Source organism: Tribolium castaneum, chromosome 1 (genome assembly GCF_031307605.1).
Source record: "Tribolium castaneum strain GA2 chromosome 1, icTriCast1.1, whole genome shotgun sequence".
In the NCBI taxonomy this organism is placed as follows: domain Eukaryota; kingdom Metazoa; phylum Arthropoda; class Insecta; order Coleoptera; family Tenebrionidae; genus Tribolium; species Tribolium castaneum.
This window is the reverse complement of record NC_087394.1, coordinates 31,681,394-31,701,482: the sequence shown is the minus strand read 5'-3', so window position 1 is coordinate 31,701,482 and position 20,089 is coordinate 31,681,394. Positions and strand designations below refer to the sequence as shown.

The 20,089-nt window shown below is 30.5% G+C and overlaps 3 protein-coding genes across 7 annotated transcripts; all 3 read left to right on the top strand.

The window, feature by feature from the left end:
- Positions 1-21: 21 nt before the first annotated feature.
- DEF8 (differentially expressed in FDCP 8 homolog) lies at positions 22-4,393 on the top strand. 4 transcript variants are annotated; one of them, XM_015977856.2, is made up of 6 exons: positions 22-340; positions 396-553; positions 609-728; positions 777-973; positions 3,328-3,372; positions 3,606-4,393. In XM_015977856.2, the coding sequence occupies exons 1-6, from the start codon at positions 194-196 to the stop codon at positions 4,262-4,264; spliced, it is 1,326 nt and encodes a 441-aa protein (XP_015833342.1). In that variant the 5' UTR covers positions 22-193; the 3' UTR covers positions 4,265-4,393. The 4 variants fall into 4 exon arrangements, with proteins under 4 accessions (XP_015833342.1, XP_015833341.1, XP_015833343.1 ...); XM_015977855.2 differs by having other exon boundaries at positions 3,600-4,393; XM_015977857.2 differs by lacking the exon at positions 3,328-3,372.
- A 3,190-nt stretch (positions 4,394-7,583) lies between these two features.
- On the top strand, positions 7,584-12,095 carry LOC103312311 (uncharacterized). Of its 2 annotated transcripts, none has more exons than XM_064358728.1 (5): positions 7,584-7,784; positions 7,833-8,007; positions 11,456-11,857; positions 11,903-11,950; positions 12,015-12,095. In XM_064358728.1, exons 2-5 carry the CDS (start codon positions 7,971-7,973, stop codon positions 12,071-12,073), a joined length of 546 nt encoding a protein of 181 aa, XP_064214798.1. In that variant the 5' UTR covers positions 7,584-7,784; positions 7,833-7,970; the 3' UTR covers positions 12,074-12,095. The 2 variants fall into 2 exon arrangements, with proteins under 2 accessions (XP_064214798.1, XP_064214796.1); XM_064358726.1 differs by having other exon boundaries at positions 7,584-7,835; positions 7,905-8,007.
- A 105-nt stretch (positions 12,096-12,200) lies between these two features.
- On the top strand, positions 12,201-13,239 carry LOC103312312 (uncharacterized protein). Its single transcript, XM_008192646.3, has one exon. The coding sequence runs from the start codon at positions 12,296-12,298 to the stop codon at positions 13,181-13,183; it is 888 nt and encodes a 295-aa protein (XP_008190868.1). The 5' UTR covers positions 12,201-12,295; the 3' UTR covers positions 13,184-13,239.
- The last annotated feature ends 6,850 nt before the right edge of the window (positions 13,240-20,089 follow it).

Sequence of the window (20,089 nt, the reverse complement as noted above, 5' to 3'; positions counted from 1 at the left end):
GTTTTATCAGATAGTTCTGTTTATTGTTATACAGTTGTTGCAAAACACAAAAGAACAAAATTGGAGGCATATCTGAGGTTATGCGGACCTAACCTCACAAATCCAAAGTTGTCAAACAAGTCACAAGTCATCAACCTGTTTAATCTGAACATTAATTATCTTAACATATTCGCATTAAAATAATATGTAAACAATGTGCGAAGTAGGGGAAAACAGCAGAATTTTAGCCTCAACGCCGTCGTCTACAACGTCGGGTTGTTTATCGAATGACGAAGGTTCAGACGATAGGCTCCTGCCTTCAAGTCTAGCGGCGGAAGAGTTGCAATTGGCTTTAAACAAGGTTAAAGGTTATCACTGGTTATTGCCAGTAGTTTTCCTAATACTTGAAACTGTAGGAAGCCACAGAGGAAGAGTTGTTAAAGGCTATCACGCGATGTAAGGACTTGGTTTTGGAGAGCAATCAGTGTTCATTGGAACGCAAGTGGCTCGTGAGGCACCTCATAGAACTACGTTTGAGGCTACAAGAATGTAGGGAAGCGATGGAGGATCCACTGTGATTATTGCATAATTTGTTGTATCACAATTTCAAGTAACGTTTGTTATTGCAGACATCCACGGAATAAAAGCAGTGGTGTGTCGAGGAGAACAGTGCGAGGGCACCATTTAAACTTGCAGCCACTTCTGAGTACTTCCACAAAGTATTGTGATCATTGTACTGGCACAATTTGGTAAAATACTACAAACAGTTAATTGAGTTAAATACATGATTTGTTTAGGAGTTTGGTGCAAGCTTGGTATGAGTGTGAGGACTGTGGTTATGCGTGTCATTATAAATGCATATCGCAAATAATAAGAGAATGTGCTCATGTCGTTGCCAGTGAAAGGGGAGGATATGAGTTGGAAATTTGCCCAGAAGAAGGTTTATCAGCTCAAAAGTATCTGTGCGCCGAGTGCCAGTCACCTCTCCCCATAAGTAAGTACCCAGAAGTTTGTGTTAGACCTAATAAATTGAGGAGGCTTCGGCTTATTTCAAAATGAAAAGTAACGAAATGTGCCAAAAGGCCACCAAATTTTATAGCAATTATGCAATTTTTTCTGTGATACAATTCCTAATTTTAACGTGAGAATTTTGCAATTAAAATAACTAAAAGGTTTGTGTCTGCTTGATTTACAAGAATATCTATTGTTACGATTTGGTAAGGTGGAGATAATTCTTGCATATTTGAAGTTCATTCATCTGCTTCAGCTACTGTTTATAGCTAGTTCTTTTAACTTCATTAAAATGGATCTGTTGCAATAAAAAAAGCAAAAGCAGTACAAAGTGTCATTAAATTAGGTAGTTAAAAATAGTACAAATTTAATATTGATTTTCTGAAAAAAATATTGAATACCAACTTTTTATACCGGATCCTTGTAACAGAATTCTTTTCGTATTGGAAAAATGTACATCTAAATGTCTATTAGGCACTTGAAAAACTTCTGTACACACTGATCACTGTAATTCTGTTTTTAGTCAAAAAAATGCTGATTTATATTTTATTTAATTAGTCTATAAAAGGTTTATAAAATATTAAGTAACAAACTGAATAAAAATAAACAAATTATAAACAAATAAATATAATCTAAATAAATCATCGTTTTCTAAAAATAATATCTATTATAATGGTAAATAATTGCTGCAAAAATGTGAACAAAGACGTAAGTATATCTAATTTTTTCAATCCTACTGGCAATTTCTATATCACCTATCAACCCTTACATAACATTTTTTGAAAGAAAGAAGACGTACTATTTTTGCCAAAAATGCATAATTTATATAATAAATTAATAAATTAGTAATCACTTCAAGATTTTACGAACATTGTTTCGTACCAAATGACTTTATTCTACTTTATTACCTAATTGAACCTTTTTTTTCAATTATTACATAAAAACAACAAACTTTTAATTATTAGCTGTTAATTTTCAATTTCCAACAATATACAGGGTTAGTGTAGTGTGTAGGGGATTTCTAAACCAAATTTTCTAGCTAGTTTTTTAAGAAAATAATACATTTGAGGTATGTTATGTTATATTACAAAGCATTTTACTAGAATGTATAGTGTAGTTACCGTATTTTTTGTTATTTAATTAAAACTGTTAGTGAATTAAAAAAATTACAAAAATTTAAGTTGTTTGAAAATTTCATAAACTTTACTAAACGTAAGGTCAAAATTAAATGTTTAAACTAAACATTATTTTTATATTAAAAATACCGGTAGATTTCCAGATTTCTTCATTTATTAAATATTTTTGTGTTTTATTTTCAAATTGTATGTAACAGTGTTCTAGCGTATTCGATAACTCATTAGATAATAAGGAAAAAAAAGGAATATTGTCCAACTCCCAAATTAACAAAATTCTATTAGTTTACTTTAAGAAAACTGAAAAGCGAAATTTAATTTGCAGCTACTTACTGCCTCAGTTACGTATACCATTAGAGTTGTTCTAATTAGAACCAAAAGAATGTTAGAAGATTGACAATACAGAGTTTAAAGGAATTTCATCATGTTGAAAAATTGCTTACAAAATTTTTTTTTTAATTTTATCCAAAGAAAAAACTAAATAAAATCAATCTTAAAATCACCATTGTCGCACATTTTTCCATTTAAATTTATTATAATTTCTATGTAGATATTTGTCCTCTTTCAAGCCTCACCTTTTTCAAAAATCATTGTATAATTTGCTATTTGAACATTATTTTACTGATGATATACATAGGTGTTGTTAAGGAGCCATAATTTGAAACAAAAATGAATTATTATCTGTATGTAGTTTCAACTTTTGAGAATAATAACATAAAAAAATGCCCAGTTTTAACCACCAAATCAAAATTGTATTTAGTTCGGATGTTCCCATAGTTTTTGTGAATTAATTAAGCAAAGGCCAGGGCATTGTTTTATCAAAATGGACTTACAATTAAATTTTTCAAAACCTTTTAAACTTTTTACTATCTTAATATCAAAGTTCTCACTTTAAAAATGGAATGAAATTGTGTTCCGTTCGTTCGTTTAAAACAGTACGAATCACTTGGCAATATTTTGTTCTATTTTTTTTTGTAGAAATAATTCAGAAAAAAATCAGTATGACTAGGGAGATTTACTTTTGGTAAAACTTGCGTTATTAATAAATTGTATGATTGTATTTTATCGATTTTCTGTATCATTTTATTAAGCAAGCGCTAGCTAAATGATTGCGTATTAGCCAGCTTGTTAAATTAAAAATGAAAGTGTGCTTTTTTGGTGCGAATAAAGTCGGAGTATTAATTAATAATTTATACTGTGCTAGCTGCTCCAAAAGGAATAAGCTGTCTCGGTAGATTACTCTTTCCAGGTAAAACCCAGCTTTTTGAGGCACTAACACCATCTCACACCCTGTGACTAAATTCCTTCCATAAATGTAACAAGCTAACAAGATTAAAATTGAGTTTTCTGTTTCAATACCACACGAGCAATTCTTGTCACAGCGTGTGAAACGGACCTAACAACATAATCTGCGCTCACTTTCACGCAAACCGCCAAATAATTAACTCAAAAACTAGCATTTAATTTTTTCAAAAGACAAAGACTGGTCCGAAGCCCGCAAATGCGACTACTCCGGCCTTTACTACTGCACGGCCTGCCACTGGGGCAGCTCAGCCGTGGTCCCCGCCCGCGTGGTGCACAACTGGGACCTCGCCCCCCAGCCCGTGTGCCAGGCAAGTCTGCAGCAACTCCGCGTAACAGCAAATCGCCCGCTTTTAAATTTAGAAAAACTGAACCCACGCTTATTTTCGCTCGTCCATGAGCTGAGTTTAGTGCGCCGTTTGCGGCAAGAATTACACGGAATGAGGAAATATCTCTCAGTTTGTCGAAACGCTAATGAAGACCATTTGTTGTGGAAACACGTGGATGTGCCGCATTTAATTGAAACGCCAGAACTGTACAGCTTGCAGGACCTGGTGGATACGCATTCAGGGGAGCTGCCGACGAAACTTCACACAATCATCGATGTGTTTAGTAAACATATCAAGGTGAAGTGTGAGGTTTGTCGGGGGAGAGGACATTTGTGCGAGATTTGCTCAAATGACGAAGTTTTGTTTCCTTTCGATGCCGCGGCTGTGATTTGCTCGGAGTGTAATGCCGTCCTGCATAAGAGCTGTTTTGGGCGGAAGAGTAAGTGCCCAAAGTGTCTGCGGTTGCAACAACGGAAGGAGCAGCAATTAGGGGATCAGAGTGAAGAATGACTGTGATATAGCCGTGTTTTTTCTTTTACGCACAAGAGATAACCCTATCAGTATAAAATTATATCCATGTTTGTTTCAAGCTTTTATAATACGTATGTATTTATTTAAATAATAAACTATTGTTACTTATTGGCTTTTTTAATTAGTATTCCCTTTAATTAGTTAAGTGCGTTTAATCATATGAAGTTATTAAGGTAAGTACTTTTTTATTGATTTTACTTGTGTTACATTATTTCTATTCACATTGGATTACAACTATAATTACATTTTTTTTAATTTAATAAAGCAATTGAGTCCAGTGAGGTTCTCATTGATGCAGCATCAATACTACTCTTAATGAACATCAAGTGGGATACAATGATACATTTTTAACTTGGGTAACTGGAGACAAGCCGTAATAAATCTGTAGTGTGAGTGTATACATTTAAACTCACAAATAGCAAATAGCAAAGTATAAAAAAAAATTATCGAAATCGAGTTTTTTGCACGATTTTTGCATTTTTTTGTTGTTTGTGGTTCAACTGTTGTTACTTTGTCGTCGAGAACATAACTATATTTAATTATTTCCTTTAATTTAACAACTTGTTTGTTGTTTCCGCTTTATCAATTTTTTTATAGTTAAAAAATCAAAAACATTATTTTAGTAATTTAGCTGTCGGTTCTATAAAAGACCTACTCAAGTTGCCATTTGGGGGGATTATATCTGATTACAACTTTACTATAGATCTATTTAAAAAACGAAATCTTGTTTTTGTGGGACAGTTAATTTAATTTTAGTCTTGGTATTCCAGAAGTCAGTTATATAAGTTTTTTTCTTTTTTTCTTTCTTACAATTTTTACTTTGAGTATGTTAAATGTTTTAAAAAAATTGTTTACATTTTGTGATTTTATAATTACATTAATTACGTATTATTTTCTTTTGTGCCTACTTACATGAAACATGCATTTACGTTTCAATTCTTTAGTAAACACTGAAAATGGAATAGCGTTGATAAAGGGTACAACCATGAGTTAAAATTAAACAATGTATATTTAAATACAACAATTATTTCAATTTTACATAAATTCATAGCTGAGTTGATGCTCATTTTCGCTGATAAAAAGAAAAAAAATTTACTGCTGTTTGTCTATTTACTGTTTTTTTTTTCTGTGTATATAAAGTTATTTTTAATAATTCGTGTTTTTGTAACAATTCTGCCGAAATTTTCTAGTTTTATCCACTAAGAAAGAAACAAACTGAAATGGTAGCATAGTAAACTTATTACAGCGTGGAATCTGTTTTGTAGAAATTTTTAGTTTTTTTATGAAATAGTGAATTAAAGACAAAATTAATATCTAACAATTTGAAATATACTGATGAATAAGAAGTTTTCAGTTTTTTTGATGGATGGATTGTTTGTTAATTGTAATAATAATAATAATAATAATAATAATAATGAATATACTAATTCAGTATGTTTGATGTAAGATTTCTTCTTTAAAGCAAAGAATTATTCAAAATAAGACGTTTTTGTCCAAATTAATACGTAATTTGTTTCTTTGTGACTGAATAAGAAGTTTTCAGTTTCTTTGATGAAAGAATTGTTGTTCCAAACATAGAATCAACGAAAATAGTTCGTTAATAATACTAATGAATAATACAATGTGTTTTGATTTTCATTTAGTTAACTTTGAAATTGGTTTACATGCAAAAAATTGTGCCGCTATGCTCAATTGAATTCAACTGACAGTTGTGAAAATATCAAATTGTCAATTAATTAATTAAATAATTTAATTTAATAATTTAATTAATAAATTAATAATAATATAATAATAATAAATTAATAATTAAATTTAATAATTAATAATTAATAACTTAACTTTAACGTTACACTGTCCAAGAAAACATTTTTATTATGGAAGCTTATTTCCGAATAAGAGACTTAATAAACGGAGAATTGTAATATGACAATCATTTAAGAACACATTGTACCTAATGCATTGAAGCTTTGTATTTTAAAATTGGACATAGCACGAACATGTGTTTTTAAAAACCGTTAAAAACACCAAGCACCGGTTTACAGAAGCGTCATTAATTTAATTTGCAATTAAATGCGTGATTAACTGATCACGTGACCATATTAAGCCAATTTGATTGGTCTATTTGCGTTGTTAACTTTTAACAACGAATTAAAATTTAATGAAGCTTTCTATTAATCGGCCCTGAAAGTAATTATTTAATTGTAACGTACGTTTAATTTCTCTTTAAACTTTATAAAACAAAGTGGCTTTTATTCTGGTTAACCCACTGAGCTAGTGTTTCTCTCTATTTCTATTTTTTAACCCACAGAAGCCATATATGGAGTAAATAATAATTTACGTGGTTCAAATGAGTAAATATCGGGAATTTCTCAATCTACCTCTTCACAAAGATTTTCATAATCAATCTGCTTGTACAGTCGTGTTCTTTTAATCTGTTTTTAGACTTAACACAACTATTGCGTTGACTTTAATTTTTTTTTTGTATTTTTTTTTGTTTTCTCAATTTTTTTTCTTTTAGATTACTGTCTATAAAATTGTATTTTGAATATTTACTGTGGGCAACTATTTAATACTACAATAAAGTTATACAATTCCAGTCATTTGCTTACAGAAAAACTTTGGGTGAACAATTTTTGCAATAAAATAAAAGCATGTTTTTCTAATCTCTAGTTTTTTGCAGAATTCTTTTTGCATTTGTTATTTTATTCGTGTTTTATTTTGTTATTTTTTTTCAGTTTTTTTTTGTAAATTTAATTTCGTTTATTTATTCTGTGCATAGAGAAAAATTCGTAATTCTGTCTGTTTAACCTGAGGACAATAGAATTAATCCTAAATATAAATTTTTAGAACTAACTTTGGCACTCTGAACATCTCAAGTTTTGTGCTATATTTTGGAAATGAAACTTTGAGTCTTTTATACTTTAAAAAAATATTGGTGAACACATCGTTCTTTTAACTTTGACTCGGAATATAAATATTACCGTTAAAATTAATCCGAATTAGTTTTTGGATTTTCAAAAGTAAGTAAATTGGGAAAATAGTTTTTCGTTGGTCTAATATTTGAAGGGGATGTGACCCAGTTTACATATCAGGTAATAGCGTTATCGTTATGAATCAATTTCATGGTCGCTTCTCACCCTCCAAGGTATTTGTCAATTGTACATTTTGTAACAGGGAAGTGAACACAGTTTCGGTATATTATGATAAATTCAAAACAGAAAATCAACAAGTATCTAACCATCAGCGTTGGAGGTGGAAAATGAAGGGTGAAATTAAACCACGTGCTTTGAACTTGAAACCGTGTAGGTAGTCGTTTGTCGGCGCGCGTGATATTCAGTTTAAATGATCATTCCTGCTGAAAACAGCACACACAACTTTACTCTCAGTAGCAAAACTCACTTTGTGTTATTTATTGTTAGCAATAATTCAATTGTGTTCTACAATTTCAATTAAGCCTTTAACCGCTTCAAACATTTATTTGGACCAGAGATAGAAGACAGTAAACAGTATAATTCGCTCTTCATTTTAATTAAAACCGTTGTGCTAGCTGGTACGATTAAAGTGGTCTTGAACACGCCAAAGAAACTATTTTACATTCCGTTGTAATCTTGTTTATTAGGATATGGCGAGTGACAAGTGATGCCAAGACAATTTGTTCGGCTGAGGGCGTGCTAATTTTCAAGTTATGGCCAAGATTAAAGCGTTTTTGGTTTGTTTTTTCGGTAAGTAAAGAACTAGTCCAGTCCCAATTTAACTAGAATTAATTAGTTCGGCTTTGCTTGTTACATCACCAACTGTGCCTTTTGTTTAAATAAATTTATTATTGTTTGTACAAATAAAGTGGATTTTAATTTGTGAAGAATTATTAAAGTTTCAGTGTAGAAAATTAACTAATTAAAGGCGAAAAGTTATGATTTCAGCCGGAAAACTTCCAACACTTTTTTGTTTAAAATTTTGTAAACTTTAAAAATTATATCATTTCTATATAAAACTGTGGCTCTTTGAATTCAGGAATTTCGTTTGCAAACACAAAAATTAAATGACACAAAAGTGCAAATTTTGCGTAGAAAAAACAGGCTTTGTTTGTTCATTATTCGGAAACAGTATCATGATGAATAAAAATAGTTGTTTCATTGAAGCGAATTTCACCGAACCAAGGTCTGCCAGCTTTGTTTGTTTCCAATTTGCCCACATGACAAAAAATCACCGGATCTAGCATAAATTACGTGGCATGTTTTCACTTTCATCCTAAATCCGAGTAATTTAAATTAAAATAATGGGCATGTGAAATTATTTTTTTACAAAAGAGCACTGAATGCCTGAACAGATTGACTACATAAAGCCGACCCTCTGGGATATTTTTCATGACTCTTACTATTAGTGGAATGCATTAGCTAAATTAAAGATAATTTTGCTGCTGCTATCCGGCGTAAAGAAAGCTATTTTAAATGATGGGAAATGATGAGACGATGTCTGGGTGCGGTTGGGGCTATCGTAACTCTCTTCCACACAATCCGCACCCCACGTGTTAACATGATAAGCGGTGAGCAACGTGGTGTTACCCTAATTGATTATTATCCTTTAGAGCGGTCCGCACCCAGATTACACGGTGGGCTGTTTTTCTTCAGACTGTCTAATGCGAAAATAATTTGTTCGAGTTGTTTTTTCGAAGGGTGGATTTTTATTCTGATTTAGGGATAAAGACCAGTACATAAGTTGCTACTTCAACTGAAATGTGCCGGTAGAAAGTGCTTTTCATTTTTGAACATTTTTCTTTAATAACTTAAAGAAGGAATCAAGTTATTAGTAAAATAAACTTGAATATTTAATAATAATAATAATATTCTTTTATTCGTTTATCTTATCTGAATACACAGATCTTAAACACGTCAAGTATGGTTAGTAATTAAGATATAGATATAATATAATTAAAAATAATAAATATAAATATAAACATATCACGTTAAACAAATAACAAAAAGGAGAAAAATTACATAAAAAGGGATTAAAATTACGATTGGAGAGACAGCTAGTTTGCGAGGGAATTTATAAGGTACCTTTTAATAACGGTTTTAAAAGCATTCAATTTAAGAGACTTTGTGTTTGGACTAAGCTTATTATAAAGATTGAGGTTTAATGTATTTCTCACGGTACTGCTACTTTTGAAACGGGTGTTTTTTTTCCTTTTACGTTAATAGTTAACTAAAGTACTAAAAATTAATAAATTACTGAAAAAACTAACGAAAACCATCCAATAAAAATTAAACATAAACAGGGATGCATTAAAAAACGTGCTAAAACAGTACCTACAATAGAATAATGATATGATTTTTGCACTAATTTAGTGAATTTTTAGTTTAAAAAAATTTCGGAAATAAAAAAAACTATTATTATTACTGGAGTACCAACCATTATTATTAACTCAGAAACATAACTTGAACTAAGTCCTTGAAAACTGCAACAAAACTAAATTGTGTAATTTATCAGATTGTTTTTTATGACATTTTGGAAAATAGTAGTGAAAAGATACTTAAACGCTTAAAATACGTCAAAAATCTCGATTTTCGACATAAATAAGCATTTTTTTCTAGTCCAATTTAGCAAAATTTTACAAAAGAAGATGAGTTTTTATTTAAAAAATGTGCTTAAACTCTTGTTAAGGTCGAAATGGTGTGTTTGACTCAATTTACTAATTTTTGAGTAATTTCCACTTTAGAAAAATATCACAGAAAACATTTTTAACATAATTTAGTGATAATTTCTACTGATTTTTCAATAATTTGATGATAATTATTTGTTTTTTTATAGAAACGCTCGAAAATGAAAAATTTATAATTCTCCTCAAACAGTTTGTCTTGTTTTTATTTCCAAACTAATAATAAGAAGGTATTAGTGGCATTACCTAAGTATCGCAGAAAAAACAAATGAGTCTTTTATTATTAATAAATTGTAGGTAATTGTAAAACTAGATACTTATGTGAATAAGTGAGTTTTTAGCTCAAAATAACAAATTTTTAGCTTATTTAAATGAATTTTTCACACACTAAAATAATTTTCCGTATAGTTTCGATCTAATGAAATTTATTAAATTGTCTGTATGTAAGTTTTTTGGTCAAAAACAAGGTGAATTTAGCAAAAAGAAAAAAATTAATTATTTTCCAACCCTCATTTTTGAGCTATTGTAACGAATTATAAGAATTATTATGAGTTATTTTTACTGAAAAATGTGCCAGAATGTTCAAAAAATGCAAAAACAGCGTGTCTAAGTTTCTATAATACTTTCATTGATAATGATTTTTTTGAAAAGTAAGTGTTTAACTGAACAATGTGTTTAAGCTTTGGAAATATTATTATTTATTAATTATTATCATTATATATTGAATTAATTTTGGTACATTGTTCGACTTTTTTAAAGTAAACTTCACTTACAAACTATCTAAATCTAACAAAAGAAATGAAAATTACATTATTTTTAAACCTTCATCGGATATTTTTTACCATATCAGTTATTTTGTTAGAGGGAAAGTCTTTAGCTTAAAATCAACTTATGTCGATCTAATTTTTAGTTTATTTAGTACTTTCTCACTTAACTCATATAACGCAAAATAAGTGAGTTTCAACTCAAACCACGATAAAACTAACGAAAAAAAAAGTCAGATCTTCGTTTCTGATTTTTGGCTTGTTCTAGATATTTTTAGAAAAATATGCTTTAAGAGGGTAATAAAAGGTATCGTAATTTTAGATATTCTTATAGCTATGACATCTCTCAGTATGTTTGTACAATATTACGTTAGAAAAGTGTGTTTTTTTGAGAATCTTGCACATTTAATAGTTTTTGCCAACTTGTTTATAGGTCAAAAGTAAACATTATTTTCTATTTCGAGTAGAAAATTCGTCAATTTTTTAAGATTATGAATGAATTTGACCATAAAATTTTTTCTAAATTGCCGAGCCTGAAACAAAAAACGTGTTTATAACAGCACTTAAATTCCTGACTATTTTATAAGTAGGTATTATCCCAAAGAGCCCCATAATTTGTCGAACAGTGGCACTAACTCCTATTTTACTTTTACTTTCGCGTAAATCTCCAGCTAAAACTTGCGTGTATCACGAAACGCAGTTCAATGCAAATTAATCAGAAACGCCTTTTACTAATTGGTCATTCCTCAGGTTTATGGTTTACCAACAGCATCGTCGCCCTCGAAATTACAAGCCTTGATGTTCCGAAAAGTGCCTGGGATCCAGTGAAACTAAACTGCAAATATGATTTACTCGAGGACGAGACTTTGTATGGCGTTAAATGGTACAAGGACCAAAGCGAATTTTTCAGGTGTTTTGCAAACGGAACAGTTCAAGAGTTCCCAAGGGACGACATCAAAATCTATCACATGGGCAGATCTCAGACCGGGTCCTGTTTTTTCGAACTTATCGCAATTAGCCCGGAAAGTGGAGGCGAATACAAATGCGAAGTGAGTCTAGAATGGCCCACCTTTCAGACTGTTTCGCAAACTGCAAAGCTGAACATTATTGAACCATCCAGAATTGTGCAATCAGAGGGAGACATAACGGAAGGTTCGTTTTTATTAAAATTAAATAATCAACAACGTAACTACTCAGCCAATTTAATTACAGATGTTGTCAGCTTATCAGTTGAAAAAAGCAGAGGTAATTACAATTTTGGTCTCTAGGTAAGGTGGTAATGGTACAAAATTGTTTTGACTTGTTTTAGGGTCCAGGTGGCTACCTTCTCCATTGATTATACTTTTTTACATAATTTATACGTGTTAATAAATAAAATTATGATAAAAAACGCGTTTTTTATTCCAATGATCCTGAAATTGGCCGTAAAAATAATTTTTGTGTTATTACATCAGTATGTTTGGTTGCATAACATGAATTAGTAATTCTACTAGCTCTGTTGGTAATGCAGTAATGCACAAAATTTGACGTTTACATAACCTTAACATTTTACAAATTTTCTCGTAGAAATAGCAGTTTTAAGCTTGCAAAATGTGTAGTTTAATTAGAAATACGCGAAGTTTGATTAAACCCCAATTTCAATGTGCATGTTACTCGGTTTTGAAGCAGCCAAAGCCCGAAGAGCCTGACGAAAGTTCCCCAAAACCTGTGGAGCCCCCAAAGCAAGTGGACAACAAACCGGCGGTGCCTGAAGAGAAATACGACCCCAGGTTGGTTACTAAAGAAGATATGAAGTGGCGAACGCCTTGGCATCAGAAGGAAGCGAGTTATTACAGCACATTGCGAACGTTTTATTCAGAACACAATCAGACTGATTTGCTTAAACTTCTGCAAACTCCGATCAACTTAAGTCCGTCTGCGATTAAGAAATGGTGGGCTGAGAAACAGGAATATAAGGAAATGATGCTCCAGTCGTACATTCCTGCAAGGAATCAGACGCTGGGGAATGAGCTAGCGGCTGCTCATTTTATCGTGCATAGGGGAGGGGCTGTTAAGTTCTACAACCAGGACAGGTGGATCAAGGCTAATAAATATAACGAGTACAATTTGCCAAGGTTTTACGAGGAGGATAAAGTGCTGCAAGCTATTGATTGTACTGATATGAATTTGTTCTATGAGGGGTTGTCTAATTTGAAGGATTTGAAACAGGTGGAGTGGTTGAGGTTTAGTGGGGTTGAGAAATTTGATGATTGGTATTTGGATAGGATTAGTAATATGTTCAAACATAGTTTAGTGTATTTAGATATAAGGGATTGTCCCAATTATACTGAAAGGGGGTTGGGGGCTTTACATAGAATGGAAAAACTAAAGATTTTGTGTATTGACGATATGTTAATGACTGAATCTTTCGAAATGACGTGTTTGTTGCTGCAAGAAGTTAATCCACACTTGGATATAAAAATTGGTAATTTTGATTGAACTTGTAAAATTAGATAAGCAATAAATATTTGTTTAAATAAATTTTTGAGATATAACATTGTGTTTTTTTTTTATTACTAGTAGCACAGTTATTCTTAATTATTTTGGATTTAAGAGGCTGAAATCAGACTTGAGTATGTGACCAGTAATACAGCCACTTGTTTTCACGTTTGTGGCGATACAGGAAAGAAAATATCTAATTGTGGTACCGACATTATTATTACTTCAGGTTCTTAATTGGTACTTGACGTGGTTTTAAATTGCAAAAAAATTATTTGTTATAATTTTTTATTTTAAACAGTGCTACAATCGGCACAAACATTAATTTTTTAAGTACATACTCCAAATTTACAAAGTTTCACACTATGTATAAATACATAGTTGTACTATTTTACGAAAATAACGAAAACTAAAAAAATAACAAGATTTAAGGTGATTTTTTTAACTGTTGTCATTGACAACTTTTTGTCCGAATTTTAAGGAGGTACTGCAAGTGTTACAATTAAAAATAATTACGAATAAAATTAACAAAGTAATAAATTTTACACATTTATAAAAAAAAACTTTATAATACCATATTTTGGGACAGATTACAGAAGTTTCTGATGTTAAAATGAAAAGTAAAGTGATAAAATTTATAACTTATGACACTCACTATTTGTTTAAAAATAAGTGACGTAGATATTTATATTTATACCTTAGCTATAAATAAAAAAGATAAATAATTCGATTTCTAGGTAAATAAAAGCGTCACAAATTATAAATTACAAGGCTTAACATTGTTATAAATTTCATTAATTAGTTATGTATTAGTCACCTTTTAATTGCACTAATAAAAACTTATTAACTAACAATAACTTTTTAATCAATACACCTACCTAATTTCATAAAGATTTCGGAAGAATGGTTCCTTAGGACCTTAGGTCTTAGATAACAATAAGAAAACAAGAAGAAAAAAAATGTGAACTTAGAATATCCAGACAAGTTTCGATAAAGGTAACAAAAAAAAGTAACAAATACTTAAAAAAATTGTTTTCTTATACACATTTCGTCGAATATAAATTAAATTGAAATAACATTTGCTTTGTCCTTTTAGGATATTTTGGCTTTTTTCCTACCAACACTAAAATTTTGCTATTTTTTTCAAAAATAAACGACTGATTACTAAATTAGATCGAAAACTGTAGTTTATTTATTTTTCGGAACTTTTTTGAAAGTTTAAAGTTCAGTAGAACGGAAGAGAAATTGTTTAAGATCAGCAAAATTTTTTCCGACTTACTTATGCCTTAGAAATAACTAATAAGTAAAAAACAATTCCAATCTTTACAAAAAATTAACTTCAGTTTATTCACTTGAAAATTTGTGAATACATTCCAGATTTTTTAAGTAAAACGTATTTTTCTTAGATCTTAATAATTTTTTTAGCTTGCGCCGCAATTATTTAATTAAAAAATTACTAAATTGCTTTTTTCCTAAATTTAACGTTAGGAGAACGGACCAAAAGTTTGTTAATTTAGTGATTTTTTTCTGCATTTAATAAATTGCTAGAATTAAGATTATGTAGTGTTTTTTCTCCTAATTTATTTAATGTACGTAAAATGTACTAAAGCGAAATGGAAAGGCAATAGTTTTGCGAAAAAGCAAGTCAAATATTTAATTTTTCTTTTTTTAGAGTTCAGGAACACCTATTTTTAAGAGCTTTAAGCTCAGTTTTTGCGTTAGATTTTGCCAAACTAGACAAAAAAAAAAACACAATATTGGATCAAGAATACTAGAACATTATCCGTTTTTTATTAAGAGTAAACCATGTGAAGTGCAGATTTGAAGTTAGAACGACCAAAATTAGAAATAATCTGATGTTACTTCAAATATCAAATATCAGATATCTAATACAAAGTATGGATCAAATGTTTTTGCCCGAACCATTAATTTACCTTTGGAAAAGACTAGACACTAGATAAATGGATAAAGAACTGATAAAAATCGGGATAGTTTCTTAAAATTTTGGATTACCAATGTAATTTTTTTAAATAGCAGTCCTTCAGAAAAGACTACTTTAAGCAGGGTCACTATCTAAAAAAACTGTTATATGGTAGCGCTCAGCTCCGTTTGCGTGTGCGTCATCTGACATTTCTGTCACTACGTTTACATAGCAGGGGCATAGCGGTGACAAACTATCAAATATTTTTTGAGGTTACGAAGTGTTTAAATTATGGGTTGTTACAAAAAATACAGATTCACAAAACAAGAACTAATAAACGCAGAATCAAAAACCTAACGAAACGCAAATCACAAAACACAATAAACGAACGGAAAATACTTGCGATTAACACCGACAACACTTTCGACAACCATGCGACGACGTCTATAATTTACTGTCAATGTCAGGTTGACAAATTCGTGACACTTGACGGTGTTGTCGAAGTGCACATGTAAATTAATGTTCAAGGATACCACCCTTAGATAGCCCTTAGCTGTTTAAATTTGCATTGTTTTTGATAATTTTTTATAGCTTTGTGTTGGTAATGAAAAAATGAAATTGATGACGCACACGCAAATCGAGCTGACCGCCACTATAGTTATTTAAAAGATTATTATACTAGACTGATTCACAAACCGTGTGTATTTAGGCGGTTTTGAATTTTTCTAAAGCGATGTTGATCGGCAAATATTTGAAAACAACTTAGTACCCATTAGTCTACTTTTTCTTCGAATAACTGATATATCGTGTAAATATTTGCAATAAATATTTCACTGGCATTTAATCCACACCATTCCAACCGCTGGCAAAGTTTATTGACTTAAATTAAAAAATACAAGAACAAGGTAACAATGCAAATGTACAAGTTTCTATTTACATAAAAATTAAATGAAATTTGCATCACACAGCGAATTAATATTACAGCTGCATCTCCTCAACAAAAGCTGACCATTGGACTAGCTAAAAGTGCGTAATTTCCTCCAAGACAGGATACCGATTAGAAAATCCCCTTTTGTCCTTTCAGCACCTGACTCCATGAGTCATCTAGTGTCAACCATCAGCATTATCATCAGTGCTATCGCTATGATCAGGTACTTGCGATAACTCCCGCAGTTTAGTGTACGGTTGTGATTAGTAAACATCGTTAATTTTTTATTTTCAATCAACAAACACAATTAATTTATTAATAATAAACAAACATTCCCCGGAACTGAATAAACGGCCGAGTGGGGACTGGCGGGCACGTTCGCTGTGCAACAGGTGATTGTCAGTCGCCGGTAAACATCGTGAGTGTAGGTTTGCTGTCTTCTCTCGATTAACAAACACATGCTGAGGCTTTCTTCAGCTGATCTTCGAAAAATCGGAAACGGCAAATATTGCGATAAAGACTAAAGTACAAGTGACAAGTGCAAGTGTTGGGTGTTTTTGTTGTGATTTGGTCTAGAGTGCTTGGTGTATGATGAAACTGAAAGGATTAACTTGGGCTTAAAGGTGAGTAACCCAATCCCTGATTAGTTAGTTATAGGATATAGTTAGTTGTATTATCGATTAATCCCTTTCGAATGATAAGTGGCAATTAGCGAATTGTAAAACTCTCTGATTGACAGTCGGGTAATTGGCGCGCAAGGTGCAATAAAAACGCGGGAATTGTTATTGCTAAGCCCAATTATTTATTTGGCAACTTTACAACTTGCTCTTAAGGCAATCATCTCAAACACCCACGCTGTTGGGTGTTAGAAGGTTCGAGTATATGGCAAGGGTCATACTGGGTCAGAAGAAAAATCTTTTGCAAATTTCTAAGCAGGAGTGGTCAAACCAAATATGCCTACTCTGATAATTCGATAATTATTATTAATTATCATTATTCCGATCGTTTGCGGAATTTTTTTACGCATTTGCATATTTTGGTAAAAGCTTTTTTAATTTGATGGTGACAGTCATTGATGAAGCACTTTCCACTAATATTTTAGCAAAAAAGTGTGATTTGAACGAAAACAAAACTACAGGTTCAAGTAGAAAAATAAGATCGACTTATTTGAGGATTTATTGAAACTTATTTTAGTTAGACAACTTAAAAATAGTACCATGAGATTAATAATTTAGGTACTGAATTAGAGCAAGCCTTGAAAGTGTAGTGTAACCTTAGTAATATTTTTTCTTTTTTTGGAAGAACGACCACTGCTATTTTTTGGACCACAGTTATTTCTCTTTTCTAATCGATTTTATCAGACTTTTAAAACACAATAAAACGTGTTTTAACATAAAATTTGGGTTTTTCCTTGAAATTCCTGATAAGCGTATTCATTAATGAAATACTTTTACTCTTCATTTATTTTTTTGTTCGAAAATATGTATTCTTTTTGTTGGCTGGTAAACATTTCGGAATAGGTACTCGTAATTTTATTGATTTTTGAAAATTTATTTTTAATCGCAGGCTCAGTCTGCTCTAATTTAGTTCATTTTCGATCTCATGTTACAGGTATGATTACAAAATTTTTAGTGAGTAATCATTGTTTCGACGTTAATACTTAGATTACTTATAGTAATTACTAGGTAATTTAGTGCTTAGGTATTAAATATTTAACTTACCTGTTACAGTTTTATAACAGTAAAACTAATTTTGATTACATAATTTTTGAAATAACTAAATTAATGAGTAATTAATTCCTAATCCAATGTGTCTTGGCTGCTACACCTAAAGCCTTTTTTTATATAAGAGGAAATGTATTTTTATGCTTTCTGGAGTATGGAATGCGAATTTAACGCCAATTTTAATTATTATTGAAATAATAAAATAATAATAATATACTGCACTTGAAGTTCTGACAGTAGCTTATTTATTTTTTGACTGCCTTTGAATGTTTTATTACTACTTTCTTAAACTCAAACATTTTTTCAAGATTAAGTTATTGTACGTACGTACTTTTGTGATCTCAATTATTTGGATTAAACAGCTCAGAAATAACATTTCTAAAATTAGTTAAAGTTGGACTAAGTATACTGGGAATTAAAAAAATAATAATAAACGAAATGTTTTCTTTACTAAAACTTAAAATTAAGAAATTGGTAATATCCGTATTTTAAATCCTTTGTATACGTAAAAATAATAAAAATACAGTATCATAAACAGATCTTCTACAGAGTGTTTCACACAACTTTATAAGGCCGCCTACGCCTAATGTATGCACCCAAACATTCAAAAGTCACAAAATACTAGATTCAAAATATACACCTTTAATTTTTTTTTTATTTTATTTTTGGAAACCCATGACAGTATAGTTGTCAAACCAATAACTGTTTAATAACTAGTCATAATTTGCTTTTTTTCGACAACAATTATCATCTGTTTTATCAAAAGAAAAATGATCCTTATCTATCTATCTTAAGCACTAACTAACTAAAAATGTTGCAATTTTTTGAAGGGGTGAACAACCTAGAAAAGACTAGTTGTAAACGAGTTCATATTGTAAAATGTAACCTGTAAAATTATATGAAACACGCTGTATACCTAATAATATTCAAACATTAATCAAAAAATTTGTGCCTTTGTAAAGTAAATAGAATGGCTAAGAATAGAAGTTTTCTATTTTATTTTTAAACGAGACACAATTCTATGAATTCGTATACAGGGTGAAAAATTAATTTAGATACACTTATCACTTGATACTGCGTTTGATTTTTACATAATCAATTGTATCAAAATTGATTTCTTATTATCCTTTAAATAATAATTGGTAGTTTATAATAAAATTTTATTAAAACTTTGTCAAGACAAAGTTTATCCTCTCACCTGAGGATGATTACTTTGTGGTTGAAACGCGTTGTGTTTAAAATAAATGGTGTGTCGTATTTTTTAAACTGTTAGTAAGACAGAATTGTCAATGTTCGGAACAATAACGTAATCATAGATTAATTTTGTAATTTTCTAAAAATTACAGATTTCACAGCTGAAATTATCATTATTGGTTACATCTCAGAAATTTTCAGAAATATCCCATAATTACGTACATTACAAAAGCATTACATCTTCAATTCGTTCTGAATTTGAAGTTGAAAAAGAGAATTTACAAAAAAATTATAAAATACATTTTTTTCGTCTAAAAGAGGAAAAATTGGTCAAAAAATGGACAGAGTGTAATCTGCTTATTGTTTTATATTTATTTTGCGGCATAAAACAGTTTGGCAAGAAGGAAAAGTTATTACAAACTTTCTTTTGGAATTCATAATCCATTCACAATCGTAAATAAACTTAATCCAGCATTGTAAACAAATGCGAAAGTTTACTTTTATTGATTTATTTGTTTACTATGTTGTAGTTTGGCTAATAAATCGAAAAAATCGATGAAAAATGTGTAGACCGAAGCGAGAAACCGAGACTTATACTTATAATAAAGAAGTGTTTTACTATTATACATTATGCAGATATAAAATATTAATGTGTGTTGCGTAAAGTCGCACAATAGGGGAATGCAAAAATATGCACCAGGAAGAAATAAAACATTAAATATTAATAAAAGAAATTCTTTTACATGTCCACCGGATGATCTCGCAACTACTACAAAAGTTCAAATATTTGCGCTTGATAAAGCCGCTGTACACAAAAACAAACATTGCAACTACTTATTAAAATAACTTTCACTGAAAAATACCGCACCGGCTCGTTTTGATAAATTTATATTTTTCGTTACATAATGTTTTGTTTTGCAATGAGTTGTTAAACACAGACTTGTATTAAAATAATTTTAAAAGGTTTTAACATTTAATAAATAATTGTTGGTGAAAGCAATCCACATGATTTGGTTGGATATTCCAAATTAACGTAAAAACTCGCTGGATTATGCAATTAAATCAAATTTTTGATTATTGGTTTCGTAATAATCCCGAAGTACCGATTATCGTATGATGTAAGGGTACTTGGATCAATT

Bases quoted from the DNA above. Each gene is read 5' to 3' on its own strand.
- DEF8 (XM_015977855.2), top strand. From the start codon at position 194: ATGTGCGAAGTAGGGGAAAACAGCAGAATTTTAGCCTCAACGCCGTCG. The intron at 341-395 runs GTTAAAGGTTAT...TTGAAACTGTAG, and splicing joins TGCAATTGGCTTTAAACAAG to GAAGCCACAGAGGAAGAGTT. The intron at 974-3,327 runs GTAAGTACCCAG...ATACTGTGCTAG, and splicing joins CCAGTCACCTCTCCCCATAA to CTGCTCCAAAAGGAATAAGC.
- LOC103312311 (XM_064358728.1), top strand. From the start codon at position 7,971: ATGGCCAAGATTAAAGCGTTTTTGGTTTGTTTTTTCG. The intron at 8,008-11,455 runs GTAAGTAAAGAA...GTCATTCCTCAG, and splicing joins GTTTTTGGTTTGTTTTTTCG to GTTTATGGTTTACCAACAGC. The intron at 11,858-11,902 runs GTTCGTTTTTAT...GTAACTACTCAG, and splicing joins AGAGGGAGACATAACGGAAG to CCAATTTAATTACAGATGTT.
- LOC103312312 (XM_008192646.3), top strand. From the start codon at position 12,296: ATGTGTAGTTTAATTAGAAATACGCGAAGTTTGATTAAACCCCAATTT.